Source organism: Siniperca chuatsi, linkage group LG23 (genome assembly GCF_020085105.1).
Source record: "Siniperca chuatsi isolate FFG_IHB_CAS linkage group LG23, ASM2008510v1, whole genome shotgun sequence".
Lineage (NCBI taxonomy): Eukaryota > Metazoa > Chordata > Actinopteri > Centrarchiformes > Sinipercidae > Siniperca > Siniperca chuatsi.
The window spans coordinates 17,703,450-17,720,171 of NC_058064.1; the positions used below are offsets into that span (position 1 = coordinate 17,703,450).

A 16,722-nucleotide genomic window follows, 5' to 3' on the forward strand; every position below is an offset into this window, starting at 1 on the left:
ATGGGAACAACTAAAGGGCAGGAGGAATGAAAGTGAAGAGGCAGCGAAGACAAACTCACCACCAAAAACCTCATCTGTTTGTTGGCACAGTGTATCACGCCAAACCACAAGCTATGCCTTATCAATGAAAGCAATAGTTCATTTTGGAAAATACGCTTATTCTCTTTCTTGCCAATTCCCACGTCTACGTCAATTAGTGAGCTTTAGAGGTGCTAGTAGGCAGATTTTGTTACCTTAGTCAAGCTAAGCTAACCGGCTGCTGGTTCCAGCTACATATTTAGCATACAGATATGAGAGTGGTACTGATCTTCTCATCTAACTCTCGGCAAGAAAGCAAATAACTATTTCCCAAAATGTCGAACTATTGCATTAAAATAATCACAAGAAGGGGTTCTTGACTTTGAAACTTTAAGGTGAAAAGAGAATGAAACTAGCGCTCATTCCAATAAACTCATCTGAAATTACTTTTTTGAAGTCAGAAATCCCCATCAGATGCCCTTGCACTTCAGAAAATCATCATTTCTGATTTTCTTTTGTGACAGAAGGATTGTCATTATCTTTTAAGTTTATCCAATTCCAACAACCTGCCTTCCTTGTATACCTTTGATTTAATTTCCTACATTTCCAGATTGCCAGACTGAGTTTTAGTTGACTTATTCCATTTGAAGTGACAGCAACTGTGGCTGAAGAGGCAAGAAAAGAAAGTGGAATTTAAGATGTCTCTTTGTCATGTAACTTTGATGAAGGCTTTCAGCTAAAATGTGCTGGTTTCTCTGTGCCAATAATTACATTTTTGGTTTTCATGGCGTCCATTGAACTCTAGGCTCAACCAACTCTGTTCTCCACGTCAAGCTGAAGGTTTCGAGACCAGTGTTACTCCCTTCCTGCGTGTCAGTGGGGTTAACTGGTCAATCGGTAATGTATGTAGTTCAAAATCAGCCCTACTGTCCCTGCTCCGTTTAACTGGACAGATTATCCTTAATCAGATCCAGCCAAAGCTGCCAGGTAAAGGAGAACTCCATTACCTTTCAGCTTCTGCCTCTGGTTTCTGCATACAGTCAGCATAAAGTCTCAACCAAAAAACAATTCCCTCAAAAATGTGACTATACAAATGTCCTTGATCACTTTATTTCACTGTACTAGCATGTGGGACTCACTGGCACAAGTACTAATGCATGGCTGAGGCAAACATGCATGTCTACGTGTTTGCACCGGAACACACACTACGCAAGGAGAGCGAGAGCCGGGGGGATTAGGTAATCAGTTGTGATACCGTGCATCAGTGAGGTGCTACAGAAATAGATACGCTGATGGAGAGGACAGAGAGGCATGATGTTTGTTTGAGGCCAGATCACATAAAGCTGGAGCAGCTCTGCAGCAAAGGGACCAAAAACACTCAAGAAGAAGAAGAATCAGACACGAACACGGGGATGAACGAGATGAAGCTGGTCAGCCGTCAGCCAAGAATGCCATCTTTCATTAACTTCAACTCAGACTTTTAGCGTCTGGTAAAGTCTGACTCAGATGAAATTTATTTTTAACCATTGTTTATCCAGGGAAAACTGACCAAGCATGGAGGAGGGAGATTCTGTCCTTCAGTCTGTTTAGCTAACGTCTAGCTTCGAGCTGCAGGGCTTGTTTTTGTTCTAATTTCACTCTCCCTTTCTGAGCATACTTTGTCTCCTTCATTGTCAAAGGAAAGCAGGCAATCTACTGCTTTCACATCAAAAGTCCTCAAGATAAAAAGTTGATGTTAATACACACTGTTTCACTCGTGTCAATTAAAAATAGTTTGGCTTTGCAAGCACAAAGAAAACACATTGGCAGCAATGGCTTTTTTTAGCACATCAAATCTAGGGATAGCATAGAAGCTGCACTAACCAAGATTTTTTTCAATTTAACAATTGCAAAAACTTCTGATAAACCTACTGTCGTCTACCTGCTCACCACCAAACGGCAGACAGACAAATTTAGCAACTAGCTGGTGAACGTAATGTAGCATTTAGAAGCTAAAGAACCAGATATTTCCCTCAGGAGTTGGTGGAGACCCAAACAGAGATAAAAAAAGAGTGACATAGGACTTACATTTGTCGGATGGACAGAAACACAGACAGACACACAAACTCTAAATGAATGCTAATGTTGCTCTGTATCTACTGGATGTGCAAATAAGCAACTGTTTGCTAACGTGTTCGCCTGTAACTGTTGTAACTTTATTAAGTGATAATATGACGATGTTGTTTTATAGCTTGTTCCACTGCCTGTGGCCAAAGTGGCCAAAAACTTATTTGATACAGCTTTAAAATACAGAATAGTAGAGTAGTATTTGAGATCTGTTCATCTCGGAGCTAACCCCCCCATCAAACATGCCTGCTGCATCCTTACTCGTGTGCTGCAGTAACTGCAAAGAAAGACTAAGGAACATTCAAATATACTGTACTTAAAGGGGCACTTAATGTGTACTGCAATTTTTTACACAGTGGCCATGGACTTTGAAATACATGGTGTTTACCATGCAGGGAGAGTCTAAGAAAAAGATGCAATTAAGTTGCATTATGGGAATTGTAGGATCCAGTGTGATCCAGTGGAGCTTGACCCATACTAGGGCTAGAAGTCAGGATATTTCAGCCGTTGCTGTATGCACAGATTTGGATCATTCTTTGTCTAATCTGTCCTCCAACTTTGTGGAAGTGAAATACTAAATCAGTGGAGCATTATGTAAAGGGATATTTCCCTGCAACTCCTTCTTGGAATTGTTTGATTAGGGTGACACATTCATGATGCAATGATCAGTTTTAAGGTCTTGAATTTGGGGTTCATGTAGCTGAAAAGTACAAAGGGTGAATACAGGTCCTTGTGAGTATACTAATACAAATATGTGTGTGTGTGTGTGTGTGTGTGTGTGTGTGTGTGTGTGTGTGGGCATGGCACGCACACCTTATGTCACTGTACAGAACATCTATGTGTCTTCATACATGTGTGCATGCCACGGGTGCATCTAGCGAGTGTGTTTGTTCTGTTCACTCATTCTGTGCATGTGTGTGCGTTTGAATCTTTAATGCAGAGAGCCTAATCTTTATTTAATTCCAAACTATTCAGAGTGCTTCCCTGACAGAGACAAGTGGGCAGGGTTTTAGAGAAGAATACAGGAGAGTGGATGTTTGGTTGGTGGTGTCGGGTTGCCAGGTTTGGGGGTCCAGAAGTGTATTAGCACCCCACAGGCAGCTGAACGCTTTGATTGGCAACCCACAGTTTCTACAATAACAGAGAAGCTTTCTGAATGGGGCCGAACCAACATGACAGCAAATAGAGCGCAGAGCCAACACACATACACACGCAGAACTAACATAGTCTCCTCTCTTTGTATGAAACACACACTACCTGGACATTTTCAGACACATACAGTACACACACAAATTCTATGCTTGACACAACTTGCAGACAAACTGAAGAAAAGAAAAATCAATAACACACCAAAACCAACACACATTTTCAATCTTTTCGGCATTAATTCCGTTTTTTATTGATACTGGGCTCTACTGGGGATGTTCTGTTTGTTCACTCCACACTGCCGTTATTGTTCCCCTTCTCTGTTTACTATAGCGTGCCGACTTGCATGGAGGTGGGTGTTACTGTCTCTGGGTTTGTAGGGATAGCGACGGGTTTCCTGCTGCGGCGTGGCAACTGCCAGCAAAAAAAAACACCTCAGCTAGAATCTTAAAACACACACTGTCACGTAATATGTTTAATATTTTATCTGCCTTTATAGAGGTAAAGTATTTTTCTTTGGCAGGCAAGTGTGTGAGTGTGTCTGTGTGTGTGAGGAAGCTTATGAGGTGCATTCCAGATTTAAGTCCTATGACTTGGTATAAGTTTCCAGAACACATAATGTACATGTACTGTACATACATTAGCTAATGTGCTAATGATGTGTTAACAAGACTGATGTAATATAAACATAAAATAATTTATATGGATATGTAGTGCAAAACCACAGAGAATTATCAACCAACTCTGCAATTCCCCTTAGCTCTACTGAGCGTTTTAGCATCTTTTAGTTTATTGTTTTGGTACTACGGCACACAACTTTATTGTTTCGGATCATTTTCACGACTCTCGTCAATTTGTAGCCGCAGCACGCAGCTGTTTTCAGTGAAAAACTTCCATTAAACCCACAGTACGCTTGTAACATTTCAACTGTTTTTTAACAGATTATCAACAGAGTATATGTGACAATTCCTGAACATACCCTAACTGAGATGTTTTTTGTGCCTAAACCTAACCAAACCTAGAAAACAGTTTTATTTGTGAAACAGTTTAATTGTTGAATCTCAACTAATAAGCTGTTGAAATTTTACAAATACTCTATAAACTATCTGTAGGTGGACTATCCAAATAAAGTCTAACCCTACGTTTTTATAGAGTCCCGACTTCACAGCCTGCGCGCTGTTACTGGCTGGGGGCTACACGCCACTGCCCAAAGAATGACGCCCAGAAACGTCCCGAACACAGCAAACTAATAAGAAACTAAGGAGATACAGGCAGAGGGCAGGGTCTCTGCAGATACACACTACCACACACTTCTAGTGGGTCATAAGTGATGATTGAGAGGGATTAATTTTGTATGAGTCTTTACATTGTTTTTTAGGAAAATCCTTCTCATTCTGCCTTTAACTTTATACATTTCCACAAATACAGTTAATATAAGAGTTGCACAGTTGACCCTTCGCTAAGCCCCGCCCTCCTTAGGTTCTGTCACTACGCCTGCCAAGCTTTCCATACTTGCCCTGCACATATGCAGTTTACAGTGATAACGGTGTCAGATTTAACATCGAAATTCACAGTAATTTTTGAAACACTAGGTCTTCAATTCCACAGAAAACAAAAGCAGGATTCCCAGTTCTAGCTGAGGACTGTGGATTTTGTTGGCTAAAATGATGACTCTCGCTAGCAGATTTAGTTAGTTAATGTAAGCTACATGTCCCAGGCATAACACCAGCATCCTCACCAGTTGTTGATCCATGTAAGGACTTAACTTGTATAACGTTACAAGGGAGCAGCATCGTTTGTGTATTTCAGTGTAGAGCTAGTTACCCCATAGGGGTAAGATTTGGGCTATGTTTTGAGAGTTACAAAAGTCACGTTTCCACTGCAGGAACTTTCCCCAGGGACTAAGAACCTTTGGAGGAACTCGGAACTGCGGAGGAACTGTGTTTCCATCGCAGAGACCAGGGTCTAAATTAAGTTACGGGGACATTATTTTCCCCCCCAAAAAGTCCCTGCTCAGGGGGTAGTACTTTTCAGAAGTACCGGGACTTTCAGGGTGGGGCTGTTGCGCTGAACATTTCTGATTGGCTGATTTTTTTCAGTGTGTTGTTCAGATGAAACAGGCGGGCATACTGAACTGCAGGCTGCAGAGACCAGTGTACTCCTGCGACCAACAGCAGCAAATGTGTGCATTTTAGCATTTGAGTCAATTTTCAAAAGTTCAAAAAGTTTCCAAAATATTTTTTAAAAGTAGCTAAATTTGTTGCTTGTTGCCTGGGTAGTCTGAAAAGTTGCTAAAGCTAGCGACAAAATTGATAATTGGCATCACTGCTCTTCAATACCACTAACAACAGGCTTTCTGCCCATGACATGTAGCTACAGCGCAAGTTTGTTTATTTTGTCTCTCCTTCTCTAGGTGTAACACCGGCACTCTGGCAGCCTGCCAGCTGCTGTCAATCAAATACAGACACTGACATGCCCCTCCAGCCGGCTGAGACGAAAAGGAGCATTTACAAAACATGTTGACATTATTCACGACTACAAAAAGGGATGACTAAATGTGATTTCAGTTGGACTTCAACAGACTCTTTGCATGGAAATTAAAAACACAATTGGTATGTTGTGGGCACCGCACATACTGTACACATCATACAGTGGTGGTCAGCAAATAACAACCCACGTAGCCCTTGGCTCACCAATTAAATCTAAGATTTTATCTTAGTGGGCTACTGTTTACTAATTCAATGAAGTCCTAATAAACATGGCATTGAAAGTTAATTTACCGTACCATCTAATAATCAATATCCCCATGTGGATAGGAAACAGATAACTGTGTTGTTCTGCGCCATGTGTGAGTCTTTATAAAAGATCATTATATGACAGCTCCTGCTACTGAAATGAGGCCTGATAAACTCAGCAGATGAATCCCAGATGATAATTAAAAACACCTCATTTTAATTAAACAATATCAAATCGCTTTCATTTAAATGCAAATTCCACTCCTTAGTATTCTTTCACCGAGAGATTTGCATCTCTCAAACACAAATGACAGGATTATATTATTTTCAAACAGCAATAGTTTTTTTGCACTGAAAACAAAGAAAAGAGCCTAGTATTGGCCAATCTTCATTTTTCACAATTTTAATTATCCACCTTTCTCTAGCAGTGTTGAGAAAAACATAATGCTTTTTAGTGGGAGTAGATGTGCTGGATTTGACTGTAGCCTGATTGAAAAGCAGACCTAATGAATCATTTAGATAGATAATGTCAATCCCTGTCATTGCTTTATGTCTTACTGTAGTATATCACAGGTGTTGTATTCGCATGCTGGGCCACTGCCCAGACCAGGATTCAATTATCAATCAGTTTTATCAAACAGTTTTATTAATCTGGCTATTTTATTTCCCTTAACTAACTTAAAAAAATATATTCAAATAAATAAAAGAACATTCAGGCCTGTGTTTCCACTGCACTTATAAACCGGCGTTAGCTCCCAATAGACAGCGTTACATAAAAAAGCTTTTCCCTTTGCCCATGCCATAGAGAGTAGGATGGACAAAAACATGGCTTGAGGCTTGGATTTGATTTGGGTTTGCCACCGTCTTTGCAAGTTACTTGAGCTACAAAATTCTAATTTGGGCAAATGGATGAGGCAGAGGTGGTACAAGTAAGTGATATGTAAGTGATATCATTGTAATAAGTGCTAAGACAGATGTAAATCTAGTTCAATCTATTGAGGCCATAACTTGTGGAAAAGATTATTGGTGTGTTTTGAGAGATACGTTTTGAATGGAATCCTATGCAGCTATTGGTCACTGGAACAACTGAAACACACAAACACAAACACACACAGAGTGATAGCATCGGTAAAAGGTCTCTTAGGGGAAACAGAATGGCTTTTAGTTTCCAGAGTCAGCTTGTCCTTGTTTCCCTGTACTGTACCCATTACGCACGTGTCTGGTGTGTGAGCCTTGATATGTATACGTGTGTGTGTGTGTGTGCGTGTGTGTGTGAGGGAGGGGATGCTGTCATCTTCACACAGGATCATGGGATCCTCTCCCTCTCCCTCTCTACCGCTGCAAAAATCCCCACATCTGTCGCTCCTAATCAGCAGAGAGCAGCTTGCATGTTCACGGGGTCATATAGTGGGATGACATCTTTCTCTCTTTCTCTCTCTCTCTCTTTCTCTCACTCTCACACACAAACACACACACAGATTACACTGACAATACTGACACAGCAAAGCAAACTGCAGCATCACATGCCCTTCTGGCCGTTAGTCATTAAAACATCATATTAGCAAACCAACATGCTTTAATTTTCTTTCCCTAATTATTTTTTTTTCAAAGCAAGAGCTCTTTTAAAGCTGCACTAAGCATGATTTTATGTTAAGAATGGAAAAAATACTATGTGTAATTTAAAAGGTGTCTCTCTTAGTGAGAAACCTACAGAGAATTATCACTCCACTCTGCAGTTCTATGCGTGTTGTAGCGTCTTTCAGCTCATTGTTTTGGTTTTGCGACCCCCAAGTTCTCCGCTCTCATCAACCCCCTTCTCCAGACACAACAGGCAGCAACAACTAGTGCACAAAGTTAGCAACTAGCTGGTGAACATAGTGGATCATTGTTACAGAGACAGATATTTCCCTCAGGAGTTGGTTAAGACCAAACCAGAGCTAAAAGGAGAGAGAATATTGGACTTACATTCACCGGGTGGCCAGAAAGACAACTCTAAATGAATGCTAATGTTGCTCCATGTTTGATAGAGTGTAAATAGGCAACTGTTTGCTAACATGTTAACTATATGAAATTTAGACAATGGTGATAATATGTCAGTGTTGTGTTTATAGCTTGTTACACTGCTCCCAAATGGCCAAAAACATCTATTAATGCAGCTTTAAAGTAGTAAACAACTCCTCATGTTCACAACTGAAATCTAGTGTAGCATAGTGCTGAATGTTTGCTTCTGTTACTGATTTAAGTGAAGATGCATCTTACCATATCGCAAATTTTATTTAAAAAGAACAACATACATTGCACTTCCTCCTGAAATGAATGGGGTTTGTGTAGTTTCTATCAGGCAGCTATCTGCCGTCATTATAGCCAGAACAAACACGACACTTCCTTGTAATTCATTTCAAGTAAAATATACAGTTTTGGATAACTAATCAGCTGATATTTTTTTACCCATGTGATTTACTGGATAACAATTTTTAAGTATGGGTCAGTGAAATGAGTCCCAATGAATCCCAGCAGCTGGCCAAGTAACTGCTGAGTCATCAGCATTGATCAATAGCCCTGTCACTCCACTGCAGATCATATGGTCATTTTGTGCTACAATATGGTGCAGAAATAAATCATACTTAATTTCCATTTGGGTACGATTTTTTAGAAAAATGTGGGATGTTTTGTGCAACTAGTGACGCTGTAGGTTTACATGAGATTTTCTGAGAGCCTCAAAAATCCCTGCAGCACAATCTAACAATAGCCGCTGTATCACGAGACCTCACAGAGGTATTTGCGTAACGTAGCATAAGGAAGATAAAAATAGTACTTTCTGTCTCTCCCTCTCTGTGTCTCTCTGTGTCTCTCTATCCAGTGTAACTGCTCATCTCAGGCTCCCAGCTTAGATAACAGTCACTCTGGACCAAGCTGTGTCACTGTTTGACGAGAAAAGAGAGAGAAGAAAGGAAAAACAAAGAGAGCAGAGTGTGGGATAAAGAGTAGAAAGTGGCAGACAGAGACAAAGGAAAAGGGGCAGTTAGAAAGAGGTGTTGGGACAGATTTTTTATCTTCACCACGGTTGAAAACATCCAAATATTTCCAATGGCTACAGTGGAGTCTGATAGAAGTAAACATTGTCACTGCCTCAGAATCAAACAGAGGCTTGTTTCTAGAGGTGCCATAATCCACCAATGGTCAACAGTTATACACAGTCCATGATGTCTCCAAAATGGAATGAAGCAAGAAGACAGGAAGTTGTTTGACTAAGGAAAGAGTGATAAAACTCAAATAACTCCACAGCTGATTACAAGTAAACACCCATTCTCTGTGGTTTGTTAGTAGATAACCTGGAAAATCCTGAAACTACACACTATTAGAGCTGTTTCCAACAAAGTGTTTTAAAGAAACACTTTCAACGTTGTGGGAAATACGCTTATTTGCTCTCTTGAGAATTAGATGTGAAGATCAATACCACTCTCGTATCTGTACGCTAAATATGAAGCTAGAGCCACCATCCAGTTAGCTTGGCTGCATGTGTGTGTTTTGTATATTTTGACATTTGTATATTCTGCACTCATTCTTGTATATTGCACTAACACCTATTGATATGCATATTTATCTTCTGCACTTGCACTTGTAGGATTGTGTTGCGATTGTATTGTCACTTTATGTAAAGCACATTGTGTTGCCCTGTGTATGAAATGTGCTATATAAATAAAGTTTGACTTGACTTGACAGTAAATTGAGATTTCTGACATCTATAAATCATCATCATTTTGCATCATCACTGACAGGTGTAGAGTCGTACAACAGTCATTTTCACATCTATTAAATCTATTTATTGTTAGCAGAAGTAGTGTACATGCCTTGGACACGAATAAACATATTTTTCCCAAAATGTCCCAAAAAATACCTTTAAGCATTTCAGGAACAATTTCTAAACAGTGATTAGCTCTAATGAATCAAAACCACCGTTCTTCCTTATTTATGTTTTGTTGAGTGACCTTGCCTCCCCTCTCCTCAGGTCTGTCCTGTATCCCTGTCCTGCCACCACGTCGGGGTTCCTTCTATGTCGAGAGTGGCACCGGCGTGTCAGTGGGCACTGTGTTGGCCTTCTGGTGCAGAGAGGAATACCAGCTGGTCGGCAGCGATAAAATCTACTGCAATGTCAGGAACGGCAAACCGCAGTGGAGCAACTACCTGCCTGTCTGTGAAGGTAAGCCAGTTTAAGCAGATTTATTTGCATAATCAAGCAGATTTTCAGCTTCACTTTACAATTACTCCTATTCCAAATGAACAATCTTATTAAGAGAGCTTTGCATTTCAGTATGAACTACTCCATTGCAATGATTGGACTAGTTAGACTCATTTCTCACATGTGCCTATGCATGAAATCTGGTTGCAGCTTGCGTGTAAAGCATCGCTGGTGAGCTTGCACAGCATCTTTTTATGCTCAGGGAACATTTCCAACCTTTCCTCTCAGAATTCAAACACGTCGTGTGAAATCAACATCTTGCTGACTGGAGAGCGGAAACAGGACAGAACTTTTACTGCATTCAAAAACGAAAGGTCAAACGTACTGCAAGATTATCTTTATCAATCCAGGAGAGCATATTGGGTTAGACAATAGTATGGATGTTTACTGTATGTAAGCCCTGCTGTTGGAAACGGTCAGTAATGTTTTTAAAAAAAGTCACGTTACTTTGTGAAAGAGTATTAGAGCCATAAATGACAAGTACATTAAATTTGTAATAATATATTTTCTGTTTGGTCTAAACTTGTGCAATGTGTTGCCTAACAGATTCAAGGCAATACGAGAGCTAAAGCAGAGACAACATCTTGCAGGCCACTACTGAACACTGGGGATCTATGGTTAAAATAAAACTTATTATTGTCATTTTTTCCCCCCACAGCGATCCCCAGACCTGAGGACCGTGGTCTGAGAGTGGCTGTGTTGGCTTCAGTGGTGAGTGGCATTGTAATCTTCGCCATGTCCTTGTCCTTCCTCATCTGCTGTCTGCAGGAACGAACCAGTCGGGACCGAGCCAAGAAGGAGGGACGGAGCAGGTAGGACTGGAGAGAGCGCTGCCTAAAGTAACCCTCAATATAACCCCTGCAGTTGATTCCCTCCGTTACATCTAGTCTTTGATTGTTGTCAAACTTCTTCTCTGGTATATATGAGGACTACTGAGCTGATAAAGTTCTCTCTTCCTCAGGCGCAGAGATAAGCGTTCGGCCCGTCGAAGCGAGTGTTGGCTGGAGAGAGAAGAGGGTGAGTGGGAAGCTTTCCCTCCACCCAAGATCTTCCATCTCTCCCAGAGGATGAACCCCCGTCTGGCTCCCGACAGCCCCCTCTACCTGACTGGAGGACTCAGTGGATATGAGAACAGAGGATACCAGAGGTAAACTGGCAGCGCTCACATCACAGCGAACCAAACACATCATGAAGGTGCATGCTTTGTATTGAGAAATGCAGTAAGAATAGAAGTCATTTAGAAATAATATTCAAATAATGTGATGCCTGTTTCGTTCACCACCAATATAAAAAAAAAGAAGACGAAAACAATAGGAAAAGAAGGTTTTGGTCTCTAGACTGCCATCAGGGCAAATGTTTGACACAAGCTGGTCCATCACCTTGTAACGGGACCAAATAGAGCACACCTGTGCAATGTAATGCAAGTACACATGGGAAATGCAGTCCAACACATTTCTAGCTCCCAAGATCCAAATATGTGAGAAACCCCAGAAGTATATAATATTAGAATACGCGAACAGAAAACAGGCAATCAGGATACCAATAAGAAAAAGGTACTGGACGAATTTGATCCTACTAACAAGTATTGCCTGTGTAGCCAAAGCCTGATATACCTTATTTCTCTGTTTGCCAAAAACGATTAAAAACACACTGGCTGACATGTCCCTCCATTACCATGAGGTCCTCCGCACACTGTCCTGCTGATGAAACCATTAAAAAACTATGTTAAAAAAAGACACTGGTGCTTACAAAAAGATATAGCATAGTACACGCCCCATGAGTGTCCCATAACCAGATCCAAACAACTTTTTTTATGTGGCAGAACGTAGCCCAAATCCTAGCTTTAACACCAATTCATTTCCTTTCTATACAAGGTAGAACTTTGAGCTGAAGTTGTACTTCCTCCTGTTTCTTCCTGCCCTTCACTTCTTGCTCTCTTTCATACAGGAGTCAGGAGAGTTTGCTGAAGGCCCCCATGCCCGGACTCTACCGCTCCGAGTCTCAGCTTTACCCACACGTCGTCCTGCAGAGGGTCCCAACTCCGACAGCACCCTCCGCCCCTTCAGCTCCATCCGCCCCTCTCTACCTCCACCTCCCCTCCTCCTCCTCCGCTGCCTCCTCACCCGCCCACACAACCGCCCACAGCCAGCCTCACATCATGGCGCAGTATCCTACCCCGACGTACCCGCCCAACCCCAACACAGCTGTGCCCGCCTACCCCCACCCGACACCGGCGCCTATCTACCCCAACCCCAACCCAACACCACAGCGGCCATGGCAGTAGCTACGTCTTCCACCTTCCATTTTTACAGGCTCGCTGTGCCATTCCTACTGAAGACGTTGAAGGAACATGCAGAGCGACAGCGTCACAGGCACGTTTTGGAGACGCATGAAGTCTTTTTCTCTTCCGTATCCCTGTTTTCTCCTACAGAAGGCTGCAAACGCAATGTTTCAAAGCAAACACGAAAAAACTGTGTAAAAATGGAGATGCAGCCAGTGTAGAAACTCCCCCTGCTACCGCATGCTTGCTGAACTTCTCCTGCATTTTGGACTCAACAAGAACTGAACACACTAGATTTTTTTTTCCTTTTTTCCCTACTGAACTGCTGCTGGACTCCCTGCAAGAGGAGTTCTTTGGAGAAAGTTTTCTTTTAGCCGTCAGAAATTACAAGAAAGCTTCAAGTAGCCGGTCGACAAGGGAACACAGGAAGTTTTACTTGTACTAATTCAGTTCAACCATTGTCGTTTATGAAAGAATGACCTGCAATGAAGATTGAATGAATCTTAAAGGACTTCGACTATGGCCACCACTGTTTAGGCAGCTCAGATCTCTCAGCAGTGTTGATTTTTTTTATAGTTTATTGAAAAGGATCCCTATCAGCCCTCCTGAGGTCCACATTATCTAAAACTAAAGACTTAACATGAACTTCTGAAATCCCACGTGTGATGGAATGAAAGATTTCGGGTGACTTTAGTCCTGGTATTTTCCCGCACTGCTGAGAGAAAATAGACTGACAATAGGGACTTATGGGTAGCAAACACACTGTGATTAAAATGCCGCTGTTGCTGCAACTACTGAATGCAGCCAGCTTTGTGCTGTTTGTAAGGATTTAATGATACAGTGATAATTTTAGATCGATCCTTTCTCTCTCACCAAAACTGTCAACTAAATGTCGTTTTTTTTCTTGTCAAATAATTCGGTCACATAATTATTTATGACAAAAGCGTGTTTTATGGTCGGCAGTTTGACTGGTAAAGTATTCTGGCAAAGTCAGTCAGGGTCCCTGCTGGATTTAGGAACACGTAGAAGATACATGACTAAAATACTGACTGGAAATCAGACCTGGGTAAAATAATAATCCCAAATAATTATCACAACTTGAATTGGTTCTGGTTTGAGCTAGATAGTTCAGACAATAAGTTGTTAATCACAGAAAATCATCCAAAATTGATTTTCAATTTGAAGAAAACTTGAAGTAACAAAGGTTCTCTATGTAAGTTATAGCAAGTATAATGACTGCTGTTTTGTCGTCGATGCACTGGAAACTGCACAGAAATGCGCTGATATGTAAAGTTTGAGCAGGGAGATGGACAAACCATGTTATTGACCTATAAACTCTGATTCACTTGAATTCTCTACACTTTTACATGAAATGTGGATATTGCTAATTCCAAATTAAATTTTTTTTTAATGAATAATCAACTTTAAACCTTTATTACTCCCTTCGTCGATGTACATGCATTTTTAATCATAAAGTCTGTCCAAGAGCCCCTTTACTGTTGCTTTAGTCAGTTTACACCCTAGCTGTGGGGCTGTCTTTATTATTAATAGAAGGACTCGAGTAGACACTAACAAATCTGCCCTTGACATTTTTTTTGAAGGGGGAAATTTAAACGGCTTGGACTGGACAGCCCTAACTATTTCTCTTACTGTAAACTATTTGTTGTATAACAATAAGACTGCCATAAAAGCTAAATAAAAAGACTTTTGTTTAGTTGAACACTTCACGGTTCAGCATGTGTTTCTGCTATTCAGGTAGAAGAGAGGAGGAGGAGGAAAATATATGAAGGAAGGAAATAGATGAAGGAAGAGAAAAGAGGGACCTAATTCATCATAGTCATGACAGCTGTAAATGAGGAGATGACCTCATTTGCCTGCAGAGCGACACTGACACATGAGGAAGATGGAGTGGTTTGTCTGTTCACATTGGACTTGAATGACAGGAAAGGGAATCTCAGATGGTAATGGCCGCCATATGTCATATTTACACCTAAATAAAAGATGGCTTCCGTGGGACGTGTGATGCTACTATGTAGGTTGGAAAGTTGACGTTCAGTGTTGCAATTTGGTGAAGGGAAGTTGACAGTGGTGTTGTTTATTCATTTATTTGTTTTCAACGAATTCTCATGCAAAATCTAAATTTCCATTACTTTCTATTTTAAAATCAGTAAAACTTTAAACAAAAAAAAAAATTTAATAGATGGAATTTTAAAGATAAAAGTGTTACAGCCTAAATGAAAGGGATGGACATCACCTTCAAACCGAAGCAAGTACAGCTGAGTTGTTCAGCAATTTTAAAGCTTTATACCTACGTTTTTGTATCTAGGTAAATAAGACCGACTTTAAGGGTCAGTTCATACAATTTATAACAAAACATATTTTCTCACTTACTTGTAGTGGTAGCCATGCAGATGGTTTTGGTTTTATTTGTCCAGGATTTGAGATATCACCCTCCACCCCAACACAAAGGAGGTAAACAGAATTTCATTTGCAGTTCTCACAGCTTTGAAAAAAGAACAGCAACGTCTCTTTCCAGAAACAGTTACCCCGTTACTCTAATTACTGCACTTATTACACCTTCGTGGTGCAAATGAGGCGCTGAGAGCACAGAACAAAACAGACTGCTGAAAGTCTGAAAATACCCTCAAAACTCAGCAGGGATGCTCTACAGTGTTGACAACTCTCAGTGCGCACAAAGCCAATTCTACTTCCAAAAATAATCATCTCAATGTGTTCAAGAGCCTAATGCAAGAAACAGAAATAATAGTCTGATTAAGGTTTAAGGACGTACAATTTTCCACCTTCTCAATTCCATCTTCTCATTCGGAGCTATTTGGATACACTTACAGGGGCCATAGGTAATGTATCTATGACAAAGGACTTATCTCCTCTTACATTTTACAAGTGCCTGGTAGAGGATGAAGTCAAATGTTGATAATCCCTCTCTTTGACTTGGCAGGATTCGTTTAGGTATGACACTGCATCAGAGATTGCCAACATGCCAGCGTCTCCTCCTGACATTTCCAGCAAGGCGATCACGTCAAAGCCCAAGTATATTGTTGCGATCTTAACATACTGTTGCGAACAGTTACCTAGCTTCCATCACACCTCTTGACAGATACACGTCCACTAATTGGGCAGTTGATTGGCACTGAAGAAAGACTAAAGCATTGGACAAAGACTATAAACACAACATACAACACGCCATTCTCTTCTTAAACTTTAACCTACTTAACCTAACCCTGTGTCTAAAGCTTTCAGGTTCTAGGTGTGAATCTTGTTGCAGTGGATCTTATCTACCTGTCTATAATGCCCGTCGGCTTGATTCATGACATTCAGAGGGATGAACGAGTCAACAAAAATCATTCAGGTAAAAACTGCCATAGATTGGTGACGAAGTTAACCATTCCAGTGGCAGACAAGGCACTTGTCATTATAACCCTAAGGGCCTAGTTAGACCAACATTTTTCACAGTAAATTTTTGGGAATGAATAATTTCAGTATTTCAGTTAACGTTGGTGAATTTTGTCTTGGAAATTTGCACCTTTGATCAACTGCAGACCATCATGTCAGTGCTGACCTTTGAGTGAAAGAACCAGAGAGTCCAAAATGGAGGAAGTTATCATACTAGCTGTATTGCCCTCATCGCCACTTATATAACCCTGCCCTGTATGAGCATAAACCGCACCACAAATGACGCATGGTTTGCAGTCAGTTGTGAGACAGGAGTCTGTGCTAAAATACATCTCTTGAATAAACTGTGTTAACTTTTTGTTCGGTTTGCGCTGAGGTAGCTATAGCTTTGTAATCTCTATAAATAGATATCTGCATACGAATGCAGAATATGTAGGCAAGGGACAAGATTTTGGTATCGGAAGGGTTCTGGTTTCCGTTTGTAGTCTATTTGTAGTCCGAGTAGTATTGACCAATCACGTTTGAGCGGGCTTTGGTTGCATGCAGGTAAATGGCTGAAATGCAACGTCGGAACCCATCGGCTATTGTCTGACGACAATTTAGCTTTTTAGCTTTTAATCTCGGAACCCTGGAGATTAGCTGTTTACTAGCTATTTAAAATTTAAATTAAGATCGTCATCAGACAGCTGGGTTGTATGTATAAAGAGAACTGGATACAGTGTCGGAGGCGAGGCCCCGTTCATTTTTATGATAGCTGCTCAGTGGCGCATGAAGCAAAAAAA

The 16,722-nt window shown here is 40.9% G+C and overlaps 1 protein-coding gene across 1 annotated transcript in view; it reads left to right on the forward strand.

Moving 5' to 3' along the window:
- The window catches only part of zgc:162331 (uncharacterized protein LOC793007 homolog), a 35,644-nt gene extending 21,398 nt beyond the window's left edge, over positions 1 to 14,246 (forward strand). Inside the window, exons 3-6 of the mRNA XM_044186841.1 lie at positions 10,015 to 10,206; positions 10,904 to 11,057; positions 11,207 to 11,392; positions 12,193 to 14,246. Coding sequence (XP_044042776.1) covers positions 10,015 to 10,206; positions 10,904 to 11,057; positions 11,207 to 11,392; positions 12,193 to 12,529 — 869 coding nt within the window. The 3' untranslated portion in view covers positions 12,530 to 14,246. The remainder of the gene's footprint in view (positions 1 to 10,014; positions 10,207 to 10,903; positions 11,058 to 11,206; positions 11,393 to 12,192) is intronic.
- Positions 14,247 to 16,722: the final 2,476 nt, after the last annotated feature.